Below are 19,812 nucleotides of genomic sequence, written 5' to 3'. Positions count from 1 at the left end.
CAGCATCGCCTTTGCAGAGGGATGGGTCACATTTGCACGAGGGCCCCTTTTGCACCGGGGACACGCTTGCACGCTGACGTGTTTGCGCAGGGCCGGGGCGCGTTTGCACAAGCGTTCGTGCTTGCACGAGGCTCGCACGCGGCCGGGGTGTGTTTGCACGGCGTGGGGGGGGGGGGGGGGACGACCCATTTGCACCAGGCCGGGTTTGCACCGGGGCCGGTGTCGCCGTGTCCCCGCCGCGGGCGGTGCTCGGCGCTGCCGGTGCCCGCCGCTGTCCGTGGTGCTGCCCCGCGCGGCGCCACCTCCGGCCTGCAGGGGGCGCCCTTCGGGGTGGGGGGTGGGTGCGATGAGTTGGGGGGGGCTCAGCACCCCCAGGTTGTGACCCGACACCCGCCGCTCCTGGCCCGCTGGCTGCTGGCAGCCGGCAAGGTGGCGCTTGGCTTGCTGCCATCAGTAGGCTTCAGGGGTAACGGCGCTGCCTGAGCGGGCAGGCGTCATGGCGAGGGGCTGTGGGGGAGCTCTCCTCTCCCCCAGGAAGCGCCATGGCCCCCCCCGGACCCCCCCGCGCCACCTAGACGTGTCTCCAGCCGGCACCGCCACCCCCTCGGCCACCCCACCCCGAGGTAAGGCCCCCCGGGTGCTCCCCACCCAAGGGTGCCCATCCCGAGGCGGGGTGACGGGCACCCACAGCCCCCCTCTCCCGCAGGGCAGCAGGATGGCCCAGCAGCGCCACGCCGTCCCCCCACCACTCAAGGTAGGCGCCGCTGGGGTGGGGGCACGCACCCAGCACCCACGGGTGCTAGCGTGGCCTTCACCCACCCCAGCACCCACGGGTGCCAGCGTGGCCTTCACCCACCCCGTTGTCTTGCAGACGGAGGAGGACTACATCCCCTACCCCAGCGTGCACGAGGTAGAGCGCCCGCTCCCCTCCAGAGATGGGTGCAAGGGCAGGCGAGCAGCTGGGTGGGTGGGTTGGTGGGTGGGTGGCCGGAGCACCCACCTCGGCTGTGGGTGCAGGTGCTGGGCCGGGAGGGGCCGTTCCCCCTCATCCTCCTGCCGCAGTTTGGGGGTTACTGGATCGAGGGCACCAACCACCAGCTGAGCGGGGCACCCGAGTCCCCCCCCACCCCAGCACCCAGCACCCGGGCGAGGCTTGAGGGCAACCACACGGCCAAGATCTACCGCAAGCACTTCTTGGGCAAGGTGAGGCCCCGTGGGTGCTCCAGGCGTGGGTGCTTGGGGTGGGTGGGTTCCCCAGGGGTGTGGGTGGGCATGGAGACCCCATAAACATGGGTGCTCATGCATGTGGGTGCTCATGGACATGGGTGTGGGTATCTATGGGCATGGGAGACCCATGGGTACGGGTGCTCATGGACCTGGGTGCTCCATGACATGGGTGATACATGGGTGTGGACATGTATGGACATGGGTGCTCCATGGCCTGGGTGCTGATGCATATGGGTGCTCATGGACATGGGTGCCCCGTGGGTGTGGGTGTGCATGGGCATGGGGGCTCCTTAAGTATGGGTGCCCATGGGATGGGTGCTCAGGGACCTGGGTGACCCATGGCATGGGTGCTCATGGGCATGGGTGCCCCATGGGGAGGGGTGGGCATGGGCACGGAGACCCCATAAACATGGGTGCTCATGTGTATGGGTGCTCATGGACCTGGGTGCCTCATGACATGGGTGATACATGGGTGTGGACATGTATGGGCATGGGTGCTCATGGACCTGGGTGCTCCATGGCCTGGGTGCTGATGCATATGGGTGCTCATGGACATGGGTGTGGGCATCTATGGGCATGGGAGACTCATGGGCATGGGAGACCCATGGGTATGGGTGCTCGTGGACCTGGGTGCCTCATGACATGGGTGATACATGGGTGTGGACATGCATGGGCATGGGTGCTCATGGACCTGGGTGCTCCATGGCCTGGGTGCTGATGCATATGGGTGCTCATGGACATGGGTGCCCCGTGGCACGGGTGCTTGTGGACATGGGTGTCCATGGGCATGGGGACCCTACCAGTGTCTGTAGGATGGGTGGCCCATGGGTGCCCCATAGGCACGGATGCTCATGGGTATTGGTGCTCATGGGCATGGGTGCCCCATGGCATGGGTGCCTGCCAGCGAGAGCACCCATTGGCGCGGTCATGGGTGCTTGGCCCCCTCCCCGCAGGAGCACTTCAACTACTACTCCCTGGACCCGGCGCTGGGCCACCTCGTCTTCTCCCTCAAGTACGACGAGCAGGAGCACCTCCACCTGCTGCTGCGGTGAGCGGGGTGCCGGGGGCACCCATGGGTGCTGGCTGGGGGCAGGGAGCCACCCTGACCCCCGCCTCGCCCCGCAGCACCCGCGCCCGCACCCTGCACGACGTGGTGCCCATCTCCTGCCTGGCCGAGTTCCCCAACGTGGTGCAGATGGCCAAGGTGGGTGCAACACCTCCGGCAGCACCCATGGGTGCCCCCCGCCCTGGGCCACCCATGGCATCACCCATCCTTCCCGCAGCTGGTGTGCGAGGACGTCAACGTGGATCGCTTCTACCCCGTGCTCTACCCCAAGGTGAACGGGGGGGGGAGGGCATGGGCACCCATGGGTGGGGGGCACCCCGGGGTGCCCCCACCCAACCTCCGCCCCCTCCCGACCCCCGCAGGCGTCCCGCCTCATCCTCGCCTTCGACGAGCACGTGCTCAGCAACCACTTCAAATTTGGGGTCATCTACCAAAAACTGGGGCAGGTATGGGGTGGGGTGGGGGGGCTGGGGTGGGGGGGGGTCCCGGGTGGGTGCTGGCACCCATCCCCACCCCACCGCAGACCTCCGAGGAGGAGCTTTTCGGCACCACGGAGGAGAGCCCGGCGTTCACCGAATTCCTCGACGTCTTGGGTCAACGGGTGCAGCTGCGGGACTTCAAGGGGTGCGTGATGGGGTGCTGGGGGGGGGGGGGGGCACCCATGGGCCCCAGGTTCAGGGTGCCTGTCTCCCCTCCCCCCAGGTTTCGGGGGGGGCTGGACGTGACCCACGGGCAGACGGGCAGCGAGTCGATCTACTGCCACTTCCGCGACAAGGAGATCATGTTCCACGTCTCCACCAAGCTGCCCTACACCGAGGGGGACGCCCAGCAGGTGGGGCACCCATGGGTGCTGGGGGCAACGCGTGGGTGCTCGGGGAATGGGGAGCGTAGGGCGTCCTGGGGTGCGCCCGTGGGGTGGGAAGGCTGGCGGGGCACCTGTGGGTGCTGGAGGGCCTCTATGGGGTGCAAGGGTTAGCAGAGCACCCTGGGGTGCTGGGGGGTGTCCATGGGGTGCAGGGGCTCCTGGGGCACCCATGGGTGCTGGGGAGGTGTCTGTGGGGCACAGGGGATCCTGAGGCACCCATGGGTGCTGGGGGGCATCTATGGGGTGCAAAAGCTCCAGGGGCACCCATGGGTGCTGGGGGGCATCTATGGGAGGCAGGGGCTAGCAGAGCACCCCGGGGTGCTGGGAGGGTGCCTATGGGATGCAAAACCTCCAGGGGCACCCATGGGTGCTGGGGAACACCTATGGAGTACAGCGTTTGCCACTCCCTTTGCCCCCCTGATGTGACCGCCCCCCTGTCCCCCTGTCCCCCGTGTCCCCCATGTCCCCCTGTCCCCCATGTCCCCCCTGTCCTCTGTGTCCCCCACGTCCCCCCCGTCCCCCCATCCCCCGTGTCCCCCATGTCCCCTCTGTCCTCCGTGTCCCCTGTGTCCCCCCATCCCCCGTGTCCCCCTCATCCCCTGTGTCCCTCCTGTCCCCCGTGTCCCCTCTGTCCCCCATCCCCCGTGTCCCCCTCATCCCCCGTGTCCCCCCTGTCCCCCCATCCCCCGTGTCCCCCATGTCCCCCTTGTCCCCTGTGTCCCCCCGTCCCCCGTGTCCCCCCTGTTCCCCCTGTCCCCCCCATCCCCCGTGTCCCCCTCGTCCCTTGTGTCCCCCTTGTCCCCCCCGTCCCCCTCGTCCCCCGTTCCCCCTGTCCCCCCCGTGTTCCCCCTGTCCCCCCCTGTCCCCCCGGTCCCCGCAGCTGCAGCGGAAGCGTCACATCGGCAACGACATCGTGGCCGTCGTCTTCCAGGACGAGAACACCCCCTTCGTCCCCGACATGATCGCCTCCAACTTCCTCCACGCCTTCGTGGTGGTGCAGCTGGAGCGGGGCGCCTCCCAGGGCACCCTCTACAAGGTACCCCCGTGCCTCAGTTTCCCCATCCCCAGGGGGTGCTGGGGGCAGCGGGGCGCCCCGTCACCCACCCTGCCCGCCCGCCGCAGGTCTCCGTCACCGCCCGCGACGATGTGCCCTTCTTCGGCCCGCCACTGCCCGACCCCGCCGTCTTCAGGAAGGTGAGCGCCCATGGGTGCTGCTGGGGGGTGTCCCCGGGTGGCACCCACCCAGGGCCGCCCCTCGCCCCCGCAGGGCCCCGAGTTCCAGGAGTTCCTGCTGACGAAGCTCATCAACGCCGAGTACGCCTGCTACAAGGCCGAGAAGTTCGCCAAGCTGGAGGTGGGTGCAAACGTGGGTGCTGGGTGCTGAGCACGGGGTGCTGGGGGTGCTGGGATTCGGGGGGGGGGCGGGGGCGCCTGCAAGGGGGCTGGGCATGGCGTGGGGCTGTGGGTGCTGGGCACAACGTGGGTGCTGGGCACACAGTGGGGCTGTGGGTGCTGTGGATGTGGGTGCTGTGCCTGCAATGGGGCTGTGCGTGCTGTGGGTGCTGTGCCTGCAGCAGTGCTGTGGGTGCCGTGTACGTGGGGTGGTGCGTGCCATGGGTGCTGTGCGTGCAACGGGGCTGTGCGTGCCGTGGGTGCTGTGGGTGCTGTGGGTGTGGGTGCTGTGCCTGCTGTGGGGCCCATGGGTGCTGAGCACAACGTGGGTGATGTGGGTGCAATAGGGCTGTGGGTGCTGTGGGTGTGGGTGCCATGGATGTGGGGTGGTGCATGCCGTGGGTGCAGTGCGTGCAATGGCGCTGTGGGTGCTGTGGGTGCTATGCCTGCGGCAATGCTGTGGGTGCTGTACGTGCTGTGCATGCCATGGGTGCTGTTCCTGCAGCAGTGCTGTGGGTGCCGTGAGTGCCATGGGTGCTGCACATGCAGTGGGGCTGTGCGTGTGGGTGCTGTGCACAACGTAGGGGCTGTGCACGTGGGTGCCGTGTACACTGGGAGCTATGCATGCCGTGGGTGCCGTGTACGCTGGGTGCTCTGTGTGTGGGTGCTATGGACGCTGGGTGCTGCTGTGCACGGGGGGGGCCGTGCCTGCAGCAGTGCCTGTGTGTGGGTGTGTGGGTGCCGTGCCTGCTGCGGGTGCTCTGTGCACCATCTGGGTGCTGTGCATGGGTGGGAGGGAAGGCGTGCAGCATGCATGTGGGTGCTGCACGTTGTCTGGGTGCTGTGCATGTGGGTGCTGTGGCTGTGGATGTGCTGCATGGGTGGGTGCTGTGCACACTGGGTGCTGTGTGTGTGTGGGTGCCACGTACACTGGGTGCTGTGCACCATCTGGGTGCTGTACGTGGAGGGGGAAGGTGTGTGAGCAGCAGCGGCATGCACATGGGTGCTGCACGCTGTCTGGGTGCTGCGCATGTGGGTGCTGCTCACGTGGGTGCTGCTCACGTGGGTGCTGCGCCTGCAGGCGTGCTGTGTGGGTGGGTGCTGTGCACGCTGGGTGCTGTGCATGGTGGGGGGGTGGACCCACGCCTGCTGTGGGTGCTGTGCACGTGGGTGCCACGTACACTGGGTGCTGTGCGTGCAGGGGAAGGCGTGTGTGCAGCAGTGGCATGCACGTGGGTGCTGCGTGCCATCTGGTTGCTGTGCATGTGGGTGCTGTGGCTGTGGGTGCTGTGCACGTGGGTGCCACGTACACTGGGTGCTGTGCGTGATGTGGGTGCTGTGCCTGCCGTGAGTGCTGTGTGTGTGGGTGCTGTGTGTGTGGGTGCTGTGCATGCTGGGTGCTGTGCACGTGGGTGCCATGTTGCTGTGCGTGATGTGGGTGCTGCGTGGGTGGGTGCTGTGCACGTGGGTGCCACGTACGCGGGGTGCTGTGCGTGATGTGGGTGCTGTGCATGCCGGGGGGGGGGGGGGGGGGGGGGGACACGCCTGCAGCAGTGGCATGCACGTGGGTGCTGCACGCCGTGTAGCTGCTGCGTGGGTGGGTGCTGTGCATGGGCTGGGGGGGGGGGGGGGGGGCCACGCCTGCTGTGGGTGCCGCGCACACGGGTGCCGTGGGTGCTGCGCGCGTGGGTGCTGCGTACGCCGGGTGCTGTGCGGGATGCGGGTGCCACGCGCGCCGCGTGGGCTGTCCGTGGGTGGGCGGGGGGGGTCCGGCAGCGTGGGGTGGGGGGTGCGTGGGGGGGGGGGTGGCAGCGGTCGCGGGTGCGCAGGAGCGGACGCGCGCGGCGCTGCTGGAGACGCTGCACGAGGAGCTGCAGGCGCGCAGCCAGGCCATGCTGGGGCTGGGCCCGGACGAGGAGCGCCCCGACAACGGCGCCGCCGCCCCGGGCTTCTTCGAGTCCTTCAAGGTGGGGCCCGGGGGCCGCCCCCCCCCCCCGCCCCCGGCGGGAACCGGGCGCTGCCGGCGGGACTGCCCCGCCCCGGGACACGCCCACCGCCCGCCAGGACACGCCCACCACCCAGCCAGCCCGCCGGCCCACCCGGGGAAACCCCGCCCCCCAAGCTCTCTAACCCCGCCCCCTCCTCTAAGCCACACCCCCACTCGGCGCGGAAACCCCGCCCCCTCTCAAGCCCCGCCCCCTTCGCGCAAGCCCCTCCCGCCTCCGCAGCTCCCGTTCACCGGCGCGGCCCCGCCCCTCCCGGTCCCCCCCGGTCCCCCCTCGCCCCCTCCGGTCCCCCGCTGTCCCCCCCGGTCCCCACCGGTGCCCCCCGGTCCCCCCCCGGTCCCCACCGGTGCCCCCGGGTCCCCGCTGTCCCCTCCGGTCCCCCGCGGTCCCCCCCGGTTCCCCCCGGCCCCCCCGGAGCCCCGGTGCCCCCGGGGCGGTGACGCGGTGCCGCCCGCAGTCGCTGCTGGTGCCCGGGAGCCGGCGGGGACGCCGCGGCAGCGCCATCGGGCTGGGCTCGGTGGAAGAGGTGGGTACCCCCGGCTCGGACACGCGCCCCCCGGTGCCCCCCCCCCCCCCCGGTCCCCGGTTAACGGCGGCCCGCAGGCGCTGCTGGTGCCCGGGAAGAGCCCGTCGAGGCGGCGGCCGGGCCCGCTCGGCTCCCGCCGCTCCAGCGCTATCGGCATCGAGAGCATCCAGGAGGCGCCGGGCGGCAGGTGAGCGCCGGGACCGGGGGGGGCTGGCACCGGCCCCTGTCCCCTCCCGGTGTCACCTCACCGCCCGCCGCCTCCCCCCGCCCCAGGGACGGCCCCGCCGCCGCCCCCGAGGGCGCCTGCTCCGCACACAGCTCCCCCGAGAGCCGCCGGCACCCCGACAGGTCCCGCACCGGCACCGCGACGGGGGGCGCTGGGACTGGGGGGCACTGGGACTGGGGGGCACTGGGACAGGGTGACACGGGGACTGGGTGACACTGGGACAGGGGGGCGCTGGGACTGGGGGCACTGGGACTGGGGGGCACTGGGACAGGGTGACACGGGGACTGGGTGACACTGGGACAGGGGGGCACTGGGACTGGGGGACACTGGGATAGGGGGGCGCTGGGACAGGGTGACACGGGGACAGAGTGACACGGGGACTGGGTGACACTGGGACAGGGGGGCACTGGGACAGGGGGGCACTGGGACAGGGTGACACGGGGAATGGGGGGCTGGGGGGCACTGGGACAGGGTGACACGGGGACAGGGTGACACTGGGACAGGGGGGCACTGGGATTGGGGGGCACTGGGACTGGGGGGCACTGGGACAGGGTGACATGGGGACTGGAGGGCACTGGGATGGGGCAGTGCAAGGATGGGGTGGCACTGGGACAGGGTGACATTGGGGTGACACGGGGACTGGAGGGCACTGGGATGGGGTGACACCGGGACAGGGTGACACGGGGACTGGGGGGCACTGGGACAGGGTGACACTGGGACAGGGTGACGTGGACTGGAGGGCACTGGGGTGGGTGGCATGGGGACAGGTTGGTGTGGTGACGAGGGACGTGGGGATGGGGTGGCACGGGGCTGGGACATCACGGGGTGGAATGGCCTGGGGACAGAGTGGCACAAGGGTGGGACATCCCAGGGATGGGGTGGGGTGGGGACAGGGATGGGGTGGGGACAGGGTGGCACAGGGATGGGACATCCCAGGGATGGGATGGTGTGGGGACAGGGATGGGGTGGGGACAGGGTGGCACAAGGGTGGGACGTCCCGGGGACGGCACGGCGTGGGGACGGGGTGGCACAATGGTGGGACATCCCGGGGATGGGATGGCGTGGGGACGGGGTGGCACAAGGGTGGGACGTCCCGGGGACGGCACGGCGTGGGGACGGGGTGGCACAAGGGTGGGACATCCCAGGGATGGGATGGCGTGGGGACAGGGATGGGGTGGGGACAGGGTGGCACAAGGGTGGGACGTCCCGGGGACGGCACAGCGTGGGGACGGGGTGGCACAAGGGTGGGACATCCCGGGGATGGGATGGCATGGGGACGGGGTGGCACAAGGGTGGGACATCCCGGGGATGGGATGGCGTGGGGACAGGGATGGGGTGGGGACGGGGTGGCACAAGGGTGGGACGTCCCGGAGACGGCGCGGCGTGGGGACGGGGTGTCGCGGGGACGGCGCGGCGTCGCGGCGGGCCATGGCGGTGGCCACGTGGCGCGGTGCCAGCCCGTCCCTGCCTTTGGGGCCTGTCCCTCGGCAGGGCCGAGAAGCCGGAGCCGCCAGATTTCTCCCGCTCCTCCTCCAGCGCCAGCAGCTTCGGCAGCGCCGCCGAGGAGCCCAGCGAGCCGGGCAGGGTACGGGGCGCCAAGGGGGGTGCTGGGTGCCGGGGGGGGGGGGGCAGCACCCCTTTGACCCCCCCCCTGCACCCTTAGGAGAACCGCTCGCCCTCGGGGACCCACCGCGACGCCTTCACCGACGCCCCCTGGCCGGATGACCCCCCCGGTAGCCCGCCAGGTAGCCCATCACCGGGGCGTCAGGCCGCCGCGGGGCTGGGGGACCCCCCGGGGTGCTCATGGCCCCCCCTTTCCCCCAGGCTGCCGGCCCCCCGACCCCCCCTGCCCCGAGATCAAAATCCAGCTGGAGCGGCCCCCCCATAACCCGGTGAGGCTGTGCCCCCCCCCAGTGCACCCCGATATGGGGGCACCCATACTGGGGTGCCCCCACTGACGTCCCTCCGCACAGGGCTCATAGTCACCCCCCCAGCCGGGGGGGGGGTCACCGCTTCGCTCCCCCCTCCATGTGCCACCCCCCCGTGCCAGGAGCCAAAGCCATCGTCCCCGATGCAGGATTTGGGGGGACCCCCCCAAAAAATGGGGGTGTCCCCCCCCAGACAATCTCTGTCACCCCAAATACCCCCGGGGGGGGGAGACACCACGAAGGGCCCCCCCTCCGCCGTGACCCCAGGCCACACAGGGGGGCTCCCCCAAAATGAAGAGCGGGTCCAACCTGAGCACCCCCCCCCAAAAAAAGGGGGGGCTCAAACCCAAAGGGGGGCTCCCCCTGTCCCCCCCCCCCTTTTATTTTAAGGGAAAAAAGCTCCGGAACGGGTCGGATGCTGGAATTTTTGGGGGTGGGGGGATTATTTTTTTCAAGCCCCCCCCAAAATCGTGTTTGTGTTTCCCGTGAGTCCTGTATAAAATAAAGGTTTATTTATCGCTATGGCTGGGGGGTCCCCGATATCTGGGGGGGGGCCCCAAAACCCCAAGGGGCTGATGCTCCACGTGGTCTTAAAAACACCCCAAATCTGCCCATTTTGGGGGTCATTTACCCGAATTTTGGGGCCATTTACCCAGATTCTGGGGCTTTTGCGGCAGCCAGGCTGAGCAAAGCCTTGCTTTGATTTTTTCGCTAGTTTTGGGGTGCTGTGGGTACCCCAAATTGTGGCGGGCGATGCCTTCACCCCCCCCAAAAGAAAAACCCCTTTTTTTCGGCTCTGGCGGCCAACCCGGCGTCGGGAGCGGCATTTGGCCGCCAGCCCCGGCGGCCACCGGCTTCGCGCCAGCTCCCCGGCCAAGAAAACGCGGTTCCCCCCCTCCCCGAACCCCCCAAAACCACGAAGCACCCCGGGACCGGTTAAACATAGCTCGGTACCGCCTGGTTTCTGGGAAGCCCCAGCGCCAGGGGCTGGGGCGCGGGTGGGGGGTGCCGGCGATGCTGGGGGTGCCGGCGTGGGTGCAAAGGGCGCTGAGCAAAGTGGGGGTGTTGCAGCCCCCCTAAATCTGGCGCCGCTCGGGTCACCGCCTTCGCCCGCTCCAAAGTTTGCTGGTTAATAAGAAACCGGAGCAGAGATTTATTTATAAAGCTGGTAAATAAATAAAAGGGGGGGGGGGGCAGGATCGGAGGGGCCCGGTGGGATTTTGGGGGTGCTCAGGGGTTGCTCGGGTGTTGCAAATGCACGCTGCAGCGGGGGGGGGGGGTGTCAGGGGGCTGCTCGTGCACAGAATTTGCAGAGACAGGGCAGTGTTTGCACGTGCACGGTGGGCATTTTGCACGTGCAAGGTACCGTATGCACGTGCACGGTGACTTGCACGTGCACAGTGATATTTGCACGTGCACGGTGGCATTTGCTGAGTCAGGGCCGTGTTTGCACGTGCACGGTGGTATTTGCACATGCGAGGCACTGTTTGCATATGCACGGTCACTTTTGCACACGCATGGTGACATTTGCACGTGCAAGGCACTGTTTGCACATGCACAGTCACTTTTGCACACGCACGGTGACATTTGCACGTGCAAGGCACTGTTTGCACACGCACGGTGACATTTGCACATGCAAGGCACCTTGTGCTCAGCCCAGGCAGCATTTGCATGTGCACGGTGGCATTTGCATGCTCAGAGCACCTTTTGCACACCCAGGGCCCCTCGCCGGTGCTACCGCAGGCCTCAATCCCCCCCCCTCCGCAAGCTGCAAAAGCCCCTCCCCTAATTACCTCACACCCTAATTACCCTCCCTAATTACCAAACCCTAACGAAGGCGCCGTGCCCCGGCGGGTGCCACCCTTAAATCCCCCCTCCCTGCAATGCTGAGCCCTGCAACCACCCCACGCCCCCCCCCAGGCAGCAAATTGCCCTGAACCGAAGGATTTTAAAGCAAAATAAATCACCCAGGAGGCAAAAGACCAGGTTTTAGGGACAAATTAACCCGGTGAGTTAATTTTTTTTTCCCCGTCTTCGTGTGGTTTCAGGGTACCCACACACGTGATGAGTTGGGTGCCCGGGTCAGTCCTCAGCCAAGGGGCCCGGGAGGCATTTTGGGACCCAGCCCCATCGCGTTTTGCTGAAAGAAGGGGGTTTTATCCGCCGAGGCTCCGGCTCCCATCCCAAATCCCGCAGCGGGTTCGGGATGGGGCAGGCAACGATGCAAATTACAGGGGAAGGAACCGTGTATTTACAGAGGCAGCTCCCAGCACGAAACCGCCGGTGGCTGCTTTTGCTCCGCTGAGTCTTTCTTTTTTTCTCCCTCTTTCCCGGGCGCTGCTATCCAAAAAAAAAAGAGGGGGGGAGGAATTAAAAATAAATCCCCCTCCGTGGTTTGCAAGAGGCGCTTTAGCAGAGGAGGAAGAGGAGGGCGAGGAGGGGCAGGAGGACGGAGGCGGCGGCAGCAGGGCGGCCGGCGGCGTTGCAGTGGGCTCGGTTGGAGCCGATGCAGGCGGCGTAAGCCATGGCGTGGGGGATGTAATTTTGCTCGTGGACCCCGTGGAGGAGGTGGGCCATGGGGCCGCGGGCGAAAACGGCCACGTCCTCGCCGCCGTGGGTCTCCTGGCGCAGCGGCACGGCCGATTGCGCCTGGTAGTTGGCGTGCGCTGGGGCAAAAAAAAAGCCAAAAATAAGAATAATTTTGTAAAAAGCACTGATTTTAACCGTGCAATAATAATTTCATGGGGTTTTGCCCCAAAATGTCCTCACCAAAATCCACGGCGGAGACGTTTTCTCGCTCGCCTGCCACGATTTTATAGCCGGGGCCGTTGCCGTAGAGGATGGAGGTGAAGGGTTTGCGGTCCACGTCGCTCTGCATCGGGGCCAGACCTGGCGGTGGTGACGCCGTCAGCAGGACGGGGACGTCCCCAAGGTGTGTCCCCCCCCATGGCATGGCCGGGACTCACCGAAAATGGGGTTCCCGCGAGGGGTGTAGCCGCCGAAGGTGAAGACGTGCGAGTGGTCGGCGGTGACGACGCTGAGGGTGTCCTGGGGCGAGGTGAGGCGAGTGGCCAGCCCGATGGCCCGGTCCAGCTCCACCGCCTCGTGCAGCGCCTGCTTCGCCTTCCCCTCGTGGTGCCCGTGGTCGATCCGGCCCCCTGCGGTCCCCGGCACCGCTCGGCATCGCCCTCCGCCGCCCCCCAGCACCCTCCGTTCCCCCCCACCCCGCTTTGCTTCTCCCCATGCATCCCCATCACCCCCCCTTGCACCCCAATCGCCCTTCTCCCCCCGTGCATCCCCCATCCCCCCCTTTATCTCCCCCTTTTTGCATCCCCCAACTCTTTCGCCCTTTGCAGCCCCCCTTTATCCCCTCATCCCCCTCTTTATCCCCCCCTTATCCCCCATGACCCCCCTTACCCCCCTTTTTGCATCCCCCATCACCCTCCTCTCTCCTCCTTTGCACCCCCCATACCCCTCCCCCTTTTCTCCCCCACCTTCAACCAGGAGGAAAAACCCCCGGGGATTTTTCTGGAGCATCCTGATGGCCACAGCCACCATCTCGGTGAGGGACGGATCCGTCTCGTTATTCCTGTCCAGCTCGTACACCATGTCACCCGGCTCGAAGAGGCCTGGGGACAGTGACACTGCTGGGGACGTCCTTCCCCCACCAAAAACCCCAACAAACCAGAGGGGCCCAGTCCAGCCCCGCCGCCTGCTTCTTGTGCTGGTTCAAGCGTTTCACCCGCCACCGGATCCAGGGCGATTAGATAGGAGCCGCGGGGATGCTCCCAGCCCTTCCTTCCTCCGGCCCGGCCGAATCCTGCAGCCCAGCTGGGCTGGCGAATTGCAGCCAAACAAAATTGCATCCCCAGGGGGTGAAAATTATATCCCTGGGGGGGAGTGGCAGCCTCCCTTGGGGGTACCAGCATCCCCAGAGGAGTCGCAGCATCCCTGGGGGGGGGTATCAGCATCCCTTGGGGGTGCCCTTGGAGGTACCAGCATCCCTTTGGGGTAGCAGCATCCCTTGGGGGGACACCACCATCCCTTCAGGGTACCAGCATCCCTGGGGGGTACCAGCATCCCTGGGGGGCGGGTACCAGCATCCCCGGGGGGTAACTGGCCACTCCAGCTGCCCCAGCACCCCGGGACACGGGCCAGGGGTCCCCCAAAGCACCCGGTTGAGGCCAGGGCACCCTTGGGTGCCGGGACTCACCCAGGAGGAAGTCGACGCGGCTGAGGTTGAGCGCCAGCAGGTCCCGCCGGTGCCACACGTACTTGGCGACCTGGGGACAGGCAGGTTGTCACCTCCCCATCGCCTCTGCCACCCCCAGGGCTGCTTTATACCCCGCTCCCCAAAATATTCCCCCCCACCCCACCCCGGGAATGGCTTTGTAAGGTGACTGTGGGGTGATGTGTGTGTGTCCCCCCCAAAAAAAGTCCTTGTCACCTTGCCGGGGGGCTTGGCGTCGTGCCACGCCTGGACGAGGTCCCTGCGGTCCAGGCGGGTCCCCCGATGCTTGTCCTCATGGGGATACTCCACGTCGCTGGCGTTTTTGGGGAACATATATTTCCGCCCGCCACCCAAGATCACCTGCGAAAGGGGGGGAAAATGCATTTTAAAAATGATTTTTCATTAGTTTTTAATTTTTTCCCCCCAGTTTGGGTTTAACGGGGGGGAAAACCCCGACGAGGCGGAGCGGGATGTCCAGGAAAACCCTGGCGTTGCGCAAAAATGCAGGCGAAAACACCCGAGGAATTTCACCTCGCTCGAAATAACCCTGAATCTCATCCTATGAATTCAAACCCAGGACAAAAATAACCATTTCCAGCAGCAAATCTGGCCTTTTTCTTCATTTTTTTTTTCGCGTCTGTGGGAGGGATGCTCCACATCGGGGTCCCCGTGTGAACCCGTCGGGACGGAGCCCCATCCCGCAGCTCTCGCTGTTTGCTTTGGAGCCTGATTTATTTGCCCTCCGTTATTTATAACCAGGCAGAGATTTTTTTCTTTTTTTTTATTCCCCCCCTTTCTCTGCGCAGAGAGGTGAATTATAAAGCTGCATAACACCGCCGCCAAAATTATTAAGCGAAAAAAAGGGAAAAAAAAATGTCTTTTCCCCGCTATATAATTATTTCCAGCCTGGGACAGAGTTAAAATTATATTAAAGGGAAAAAAAACAGAAGAAGAGGCTATTAAAGAGCTAAATAACAGGCTGAAATGTTTTGCTTTGGGGCTATTTTGAAGGACAGAAGAGTATTTATTTACAGGGCTGAATTTCTGCGTAAATCCGCAGCGAGGGGCAGAATCGGGGGGAAAACGGAGGGGTTTGGGTATGGGAGGTATGCGGGAGGAGGGGGCTCAGCGGGCTTTGGGGGGCTGCTCCTGTACGTGCTCGTGGTCCCAGCCCTACGTCTGGTGGGGGTCCTGGTCCCACAGCCACCCGACAGTCCTGGTAGCCCACCCATGGGTGGTCCTGGTCCCACATCTGCTGGGGGTTCTGGCTGTGCACCCATGGGTGGTCCTGGTCCCATATCTGCTGGGGGTCCCAGCCCTGCACCCATGGGTGGTCCTGGTCCCACATCTGCTGGGGGTCCCAGCCCTGCACCCATGGGTGGTCCTGGTCCCATATCTGCTGGGGGTCCCAGCCCTGCACCCATGGGTGGTCCTGGTCCCATATCTGCTGGGGGTCCCAGCCCTGCACCCATGGGTGGTCCTGGTCCCACATCTGCTGGGGGTCCCAGCCCTGCACCCATGGGTGCTCCTGGTCCCACCTCTACCCGTGGCCCCGTCCTCATCCCTGGGTGGCCCTGTTCCCGTCCCTGGGTGGCTCCAGCCCATGTCCCCGGTGGCCCCGTCCCCATCCCTACCTCGATGTCGGGGATGTTCTCCACCAGCTGCCGGGCGATGTCCTTGCAGCCGCCCTCCAGCGCATCCGGGGGCATCTCTCCATCCGAGTACCAGTCGCGGTTGGCGGAGTGGGCGTAGGCGGCGCTGGGCGTCGCGTGGGTCACCCGCGTGGTGGTGACGATGCCCACCGCCTTGCCTGCACCACGAATTCAGGGGGCAATGGTGGGAACACCCCCAAAAGCCACTGCTTTACCCCCAGCCCGGCACCCACCAGCCCCTCACCTCCATCCTTGGCCCAGCGGAGGATGGAGGTCACCTCCTGGCCCTTGGTGGTGTTGCAGCGGTCGCGGGTGACGCCGGCGCTGACGCCCACCGTCCCCTCGTTGGCTTTGACGCCGCAGAGGTAGGCGGTGGCCGTGCCCGCGCTGTCGGGCACCTGCGCGTTGGTGTTGTAGGTCTGGGGGGGGGCAGATAAATAAATCACCGCCATCCTCATCGTCATCGCTGTTGCCACTGCTATCGTCACCGTCATTGTCATCATCGTCACCACCACCACCATCATCATCACCACCATCGTCCTCACCCTGGAGCTCCCCTCCCCGTGCTGTTTGGCTGCACCAGACCCCCATCCCGCCTGTGCACCCCCTCTTTTGCCCCCCCATTTTGCCCCTTGCCCCCATGACGTGGGTGCACATCACCCCCTCGCTGCATTTTGATGCTTTTAGCCTTTTTCCAGCCCATTTTTAGGCAGGGAGAGAGCAGCCGCTGCCGCAAGCATCCCTCGCTCGGGAGGCAGCGGGGAGCAGCCGGGATTTCCAATTTAATAATAAAAAAAAAAAAAAAAGCCTTTTGTTCAGCAAAATGACCCCGGGAGAAGCAGGGGGGGTCCCGCGGCTTCCCACGGCCGGGCGGCCTCATCCCGCCCCCCCTCCCCGTTCCCACGGGCCGGACCCTGGCACGGCGAGCGGGCACCGCAGCCAGCTCCCTTCGCCCGCCCCTGACCTAATTTCGGTTCCCGGTCGATGCCGGCCGCCCGCCCGTGACCTCGCGGTGGGTGTCGCGGCGCCCGGCGGCGTCCCGGGGGGCTCACCTTGGCCAGGGCGACGTAGGGGAACTTGTCCATCTCCAGCAGGCTCTCCTCGCCCTTGCGGTTCTGCAGCTGCCCTTTGAGGATGCGGGCGGCCGTGACGGTGGAGACGCCCATGCCTGCCAGGCCACCCGTCAGCTCGCCGCCGAGGACGGGCCAGCTCGCCGCACGGGTGCCGCGCAACGCTGGTGGGCGCTCCATTTATCCCAGCGCCCAATGTGTTGCAAACCCAGTTTATCCCAGCAGCCGGTTTATTGCAAACTGAGTTTGTTGCAGCACCCGGTTTATCCCAGCACCCAGTTTATCACGAACCCAATCTATTGCAAACCCACTTTATCGCAGCACCCACTTTATTGCAAATGGATTCATCGCAGCACCCAGTTCATTGCAAACCCAGTTTATCCCAGCACCCATCTTACTGCAAACCGAATTTTCGCAGCACCCCATTTATCGCAAGCCCAGTTTATCGCAGCACCCAATTTATCCCAGAACCCAGTTTATTGCAAACCCAGTTTATCACAGCACCCAATTCATTGCAGCACCCAATTTTTTGCAAATCCAGTTCATCGCAGCACGCAGTTTATCCCAAACCCAGTTTATCCCAGCGCCCAACTTATTGCAAACCCAATTTATCGCAGCACCCGATTTATTGCAAACCCAATTTATCGCAGCACCCAGTGTTTTGCAAATCCAATTCATCGCAGCACCCAGTGTTTTGCAAACCCAGTTTATCCCAGCACCCAGTTTTTTGCCAATCCAATTCATTGCAGCACCCAGTTTACCGCAAACCCAGTTTATCCCAGCACCCAACTTATTGCAAACCCACTTTATCGCAGCACCCGCCTTATCGTGACACCCCATTTTATTTGCACGCCCAGTTTACCACAGCACCCGCTTTACGGCGGCCCCCGCTCCCCCGCCCCGGGCGGGTGCCCCTCTCACCGTCGCCCAGGAAGAGGATGAGGTTCTTGGCCACGTTCTGGTTGAGGCGCTGGAGCCGCAGGGCGGCCCGCAGGGTCTCCTGCGCCTGCCCCCGCCAGTACTCGGGGTCCTTCTCCCTCTCTGCGGGGGGGAAACCGGGCTCCATAGCACCCAACAGCACCCTTTTTTGGGGTGCAGCCCCTCCCCAAACCTCACCTACCGGGGACCAGCGATGCGGAGCAGAGCGGGGCGAGGAGGATGAAGAGGAGAGCCTTCATCCTGCGGCACTGAGAGGGTGCTGGAGAGGAGAGAGCTGCGGGGGGGGGGCACCCGCTTCGTGCCTCAGTTTCCCCACTGGGACCTTCGGCCCGGGGCTCAGCCACGCGAGGACGGGAGCGAAATGTCCCTTCCCCGCGTGGTCACCGATGTGACCCCCTGGGGACGTGGCCAGCTCCCCCGCCCCGCACTGGTCCCGCGGGCGTCACCTCACTGGCACCAACCCGGGGCTGGGGGACGGTGGCACGGCCCTCGTGCACGTGGCACAGCAGGGTCCCCGTCACGTGGCTGGGTCCCCGTCGCGTGTCCCTGTCCCCATTGCACGGCCATGTCCCCATCATGGCTGGGTCCCCATTGCACGTCGGGGTCCCCATTGCATGGCCGTGTCCCTATAGCCTGTCCCTGTCCCCATCACGTGTCCCTGTCCCCGCTGCACACCCGGGTCCCATCACATGTGTGTCCCCATCCCATGGCTGTGTCCCTACCCTGTGCCCGTGTCCCCATCATGTGTCCCCATCTCGTGCCCATGTCCCCGTTGCGTGGCTGCATCTCCATCGCACACCCGTGTCCCCATCAGACACCCGTGTCCCCATCGCGTGCCCACACCCCTGTTGCACATCTGTCCCCGTTGCACGCCCGTGTCCCCATCGCATGCCCATGTCCCCATCGCACATCTGTGTCCCCACCACAAGCCCACGTCCCCATCGCACACCCATGTCCCCATTGCACATCTGTGTCCCCGTTGCACACTTGTGTCCCCACCACACGCCCACTTCCCTGTGACCCACCCGTGTCCCCATCGCACGCCCGTGGTGTCCCTGTTGCACACCCGTGTCCCCATCACCTGCCCAGGTCCCCATCGCACGCCCAGGTCCCTGTCACACGCCCAGGTCCCTGTTGCACACCCGTGTCCCTGTTGCACACTTGTGTCCCCATCGCACCCCCGTGTCCCCGTGCCCACCCGTGTCCCCATCGCTCACCTGCGTCCCCATCGCACGCTTGTGTCCCTCTTGCACCCCCGTGTCCCCACCGCACCCCCGTGTCCCCACCGCACCCCCCGCTCCCGGGGACCCCCCCGCTCCCCGGGGGTGGCAGCGGCGGCCCCGGGGGGGCCTTACCGCGGGGGGGGGGCACCCACGTACCCGCACAAACTTGGGTCCCGACACCCACGTCCCTCCTGGGCGGCGGGAGGAGGCCGGGCCGGGGGGGCAGCGAGCCCTTAAATCCCCCCGCACCCGGCCTTCGCCTCCTCCTCCTCCTCCTCCCCTTCCTCCACCCTCCCCCCGCCGCCAGCACGGGGCGGGGGGGGGGGGGGGGAAAGGCAACAAACTGGGCTTACTGGTGCCCTCTGCCGGGTTGGACTGGGAGGACTGGGAGGACTGGGGTGCACCCGAGCCTGGCTGTGGGTGCTGAGCACCCCTCCCCACGCAGGGGGGAAGTGGGGTGCACCCCCGGGGGGGGTAGATGTGCGTTTTGCCGGATTTTGCATTATTTTCACCCCAAAAGGCGCCAGCGACGTGAGCGTGGGGTTGGGGGGGGGGGGCGATGGAGAAGCGGGGGGTCCCCCCCCGCCTCAGTTTCCCCACCCGGGCTCCTGCTGCAGCCCACGAGTGGGCCCTGCCTGAACCGGCTTTACTGTAGGTCCTACAATAAACACGGCTCCGTCGCAAGGGCGGGGGGTGATGCCCTCCCCTGCCTCAGTTTCCCCATCGGGGGGAACCGCGGAGCTCCGCGGCCCGTGGAGCCGCGGGCGGCTTCCCAGAAGGTGGCGGTCTCAGCCCAAAAATCCGCACCCCGAAAGCTTCGGGGTGCCACCAAGGGCGCCCCGACGCCGCCCCGACGCCCCGGGGATGGGCACGGCTCCTGCAGGCCCCCAGATCCCTCCGGCACCCCCCGGCCGCCCCCCCCCCCCCCCGGCCCTTTGCATCCCCCCCCGCCCCCCCCAGCGCTTTCCCAGCCCGGGTTTGCAGCCCCATGCGTGAGATGAGCGCGGCAGTGCTCAGCCCGCCGGCGTGGCGCGGGGGACCGAGGCGGTGGCACCCTGTGTGTCCCCCTCCCCGTCCCTGTCACCCCACGTGCAACGTAGTGGGGGTGCCTGCCGGTGATGGCAAGCTAATTAAAAAGTTCGTTAGCCCGGCACACGGAAAGCCGCAATCTGGGGAACTCCTCGCCGCGAGGCCGCGTGCACAAACCCGGCCAGGCTCGAACCCCAGAACCCTTCGAGGGGCTGCTAAACACACGGGGGGGGGCAAGGCTGCGGCCCGAGGAGCACGCTTGCACACTTGCACGCTTATAAGTTTGCACAATTGCATGCTTGCAAAATTACAGGCTTGCACAACTGGGTGTGCACACTCGCACGATCGTGTGCTTGTATGCTTGCATACAATCGGAGGCTTGCGAGCTTGCACACAAGCGTGCGCTTGCATGCTTGCACTGTCTCCCGTGCG

At 66.2% G+C, this 19,812-nt stretch overlaps 2 protein-coding genes across 3 annotated transcripts; one reads left to right on the top strand and one right to left on the bottom strand.

Annotated features, from left to right (window-relative positions):
* Nucleotides 1-430: 430 nt before the first annotated feature.
* RAP1GAP (RAP1 GTPase activating protein) lies at nucleotides 431-9,373 on the top strand. Its single transcript, XM_082328812.1, is given in 21 exon segments — nucleotides 431-623; nucleotides 707-754; nucleotides 872-910; nucleotides 1,018-1,203; nucleotides 2,181-2,275; nucleotides 2,353-2,431; nucleotides 2,511-2,564; nucleotides 2,656-2,739; nucleotides 2,817-2,917; nucleotides 2,996-3,125; nucleotides 4,039-4,194; nucleotides 4,281-4,352; nucleotides 4,426-4,512; nucleotides 6,380-6,517; nucleotides 7,014-7,092; nucleotides 7,095-7,269; nucleotides 7,356-7,430; nucleotides 8,800-8,893; nucleotides 8,972-9,053; nucleotides 9,133-9,200; nucleotides 9,282-9,373. Coding segments are annotated over 20 exon segments (1,842 nt in total). The 5' UTR covers nucleotides 431-623; nucleotides 707-715; the 3' UTR covers nucleotides 9,291-9,373.
* A 1,850-nt stretch (nucleotides 9,374-11,223) lies between these two features.
* On the bottom strand, nucleotides 11,224-18,614 carry ALPL (alkaline phosphatase, biomineralization associated). 2 transcript variants are annotated; one of them, XR_014230088.1, is made up of 13 exons: nucleotides 18,508-18,614; nucleotides 17,310-17,402; nucleotides 17,111-17,230; nucleotides 16,172-16,287; nucleotides 15,364-15,538; nucleotides 15,102-15,277; nucleotides 13,684-13,827; nucleotides 13,450-13,519; nucleotides 12,731-12,865; nucleotides 12,203-12,394; nucleotides 12,006-12,125; nucleotides 11,492-11,902; nucleotides 11,224-11,376 (listed from the first exon to the last, which is right to left on the bottom strand). XR_014230088.1 is itself a non-coding variant. In XM_082329200.1 (12 exons), the coding sequence occupies exons 2-12, from the start codon at nucleotides 17,365-17,367 to the stop codon at nucleotides 11,646-11,648; spliced, it is 1,563 nt and encodes a 520-aa protein (XP_082185326.1). In that variant the 5' UTR covers nucleotides 17,368-17,402; nucleotides 18,508-18,614; the 3' UTR covers nucleotides 11,224-11,645. The 2 variants fall into 2 exon arrangements, 1 of the variants encoding a protein (XP_082185326.1); XM_082329200.1 differs by having other exon boundaries at nucleotides 11,224-11,902.
* Between the last annotated feature and the right edge of the window lie 1,198 nt (nucleotides 18,615-19,812).

Source organism: Platalea leucorodia, assembly GCF_965183815.1.
Source record: "Platalea leucorodia genome assembly, chromosome: 17".
Classification (NCBI taxonomy): Eukaryota; Metazoa; Chordata; class Aves; order Pelecaniformes; family Threskiornithidae; genus Platalea; species Platalea leucorodia.
Note: the sequence above shows the minus strand (reverse complement) of the source record. Positions and strands in the feature narration are given on the sequence as shown.

Coding starts and splice junctions, on each gene's coding strand:
- ALPL (XM_082329200.1), bottom strand. CDS start 17,367: ATGAAGGCTCTCCTCTTCATCCTCCTCGCCCCGCTCTGCTCCGCATCG. Junction 13,828..15,101: donor AGAACATCCCCGACATCGAG/GTAGGGATGGGG, acceptor CCCCTTTCGCAG/GTGATCTTGGGTGGCGGGCG. Junction 12,395..12,730: donor GTTTTTCCTCCTGGTTGAAG/GTGGGGGAGAAA, acceptor CGGGGACCGCAG/GGGGCCGGATCGACCACGGG.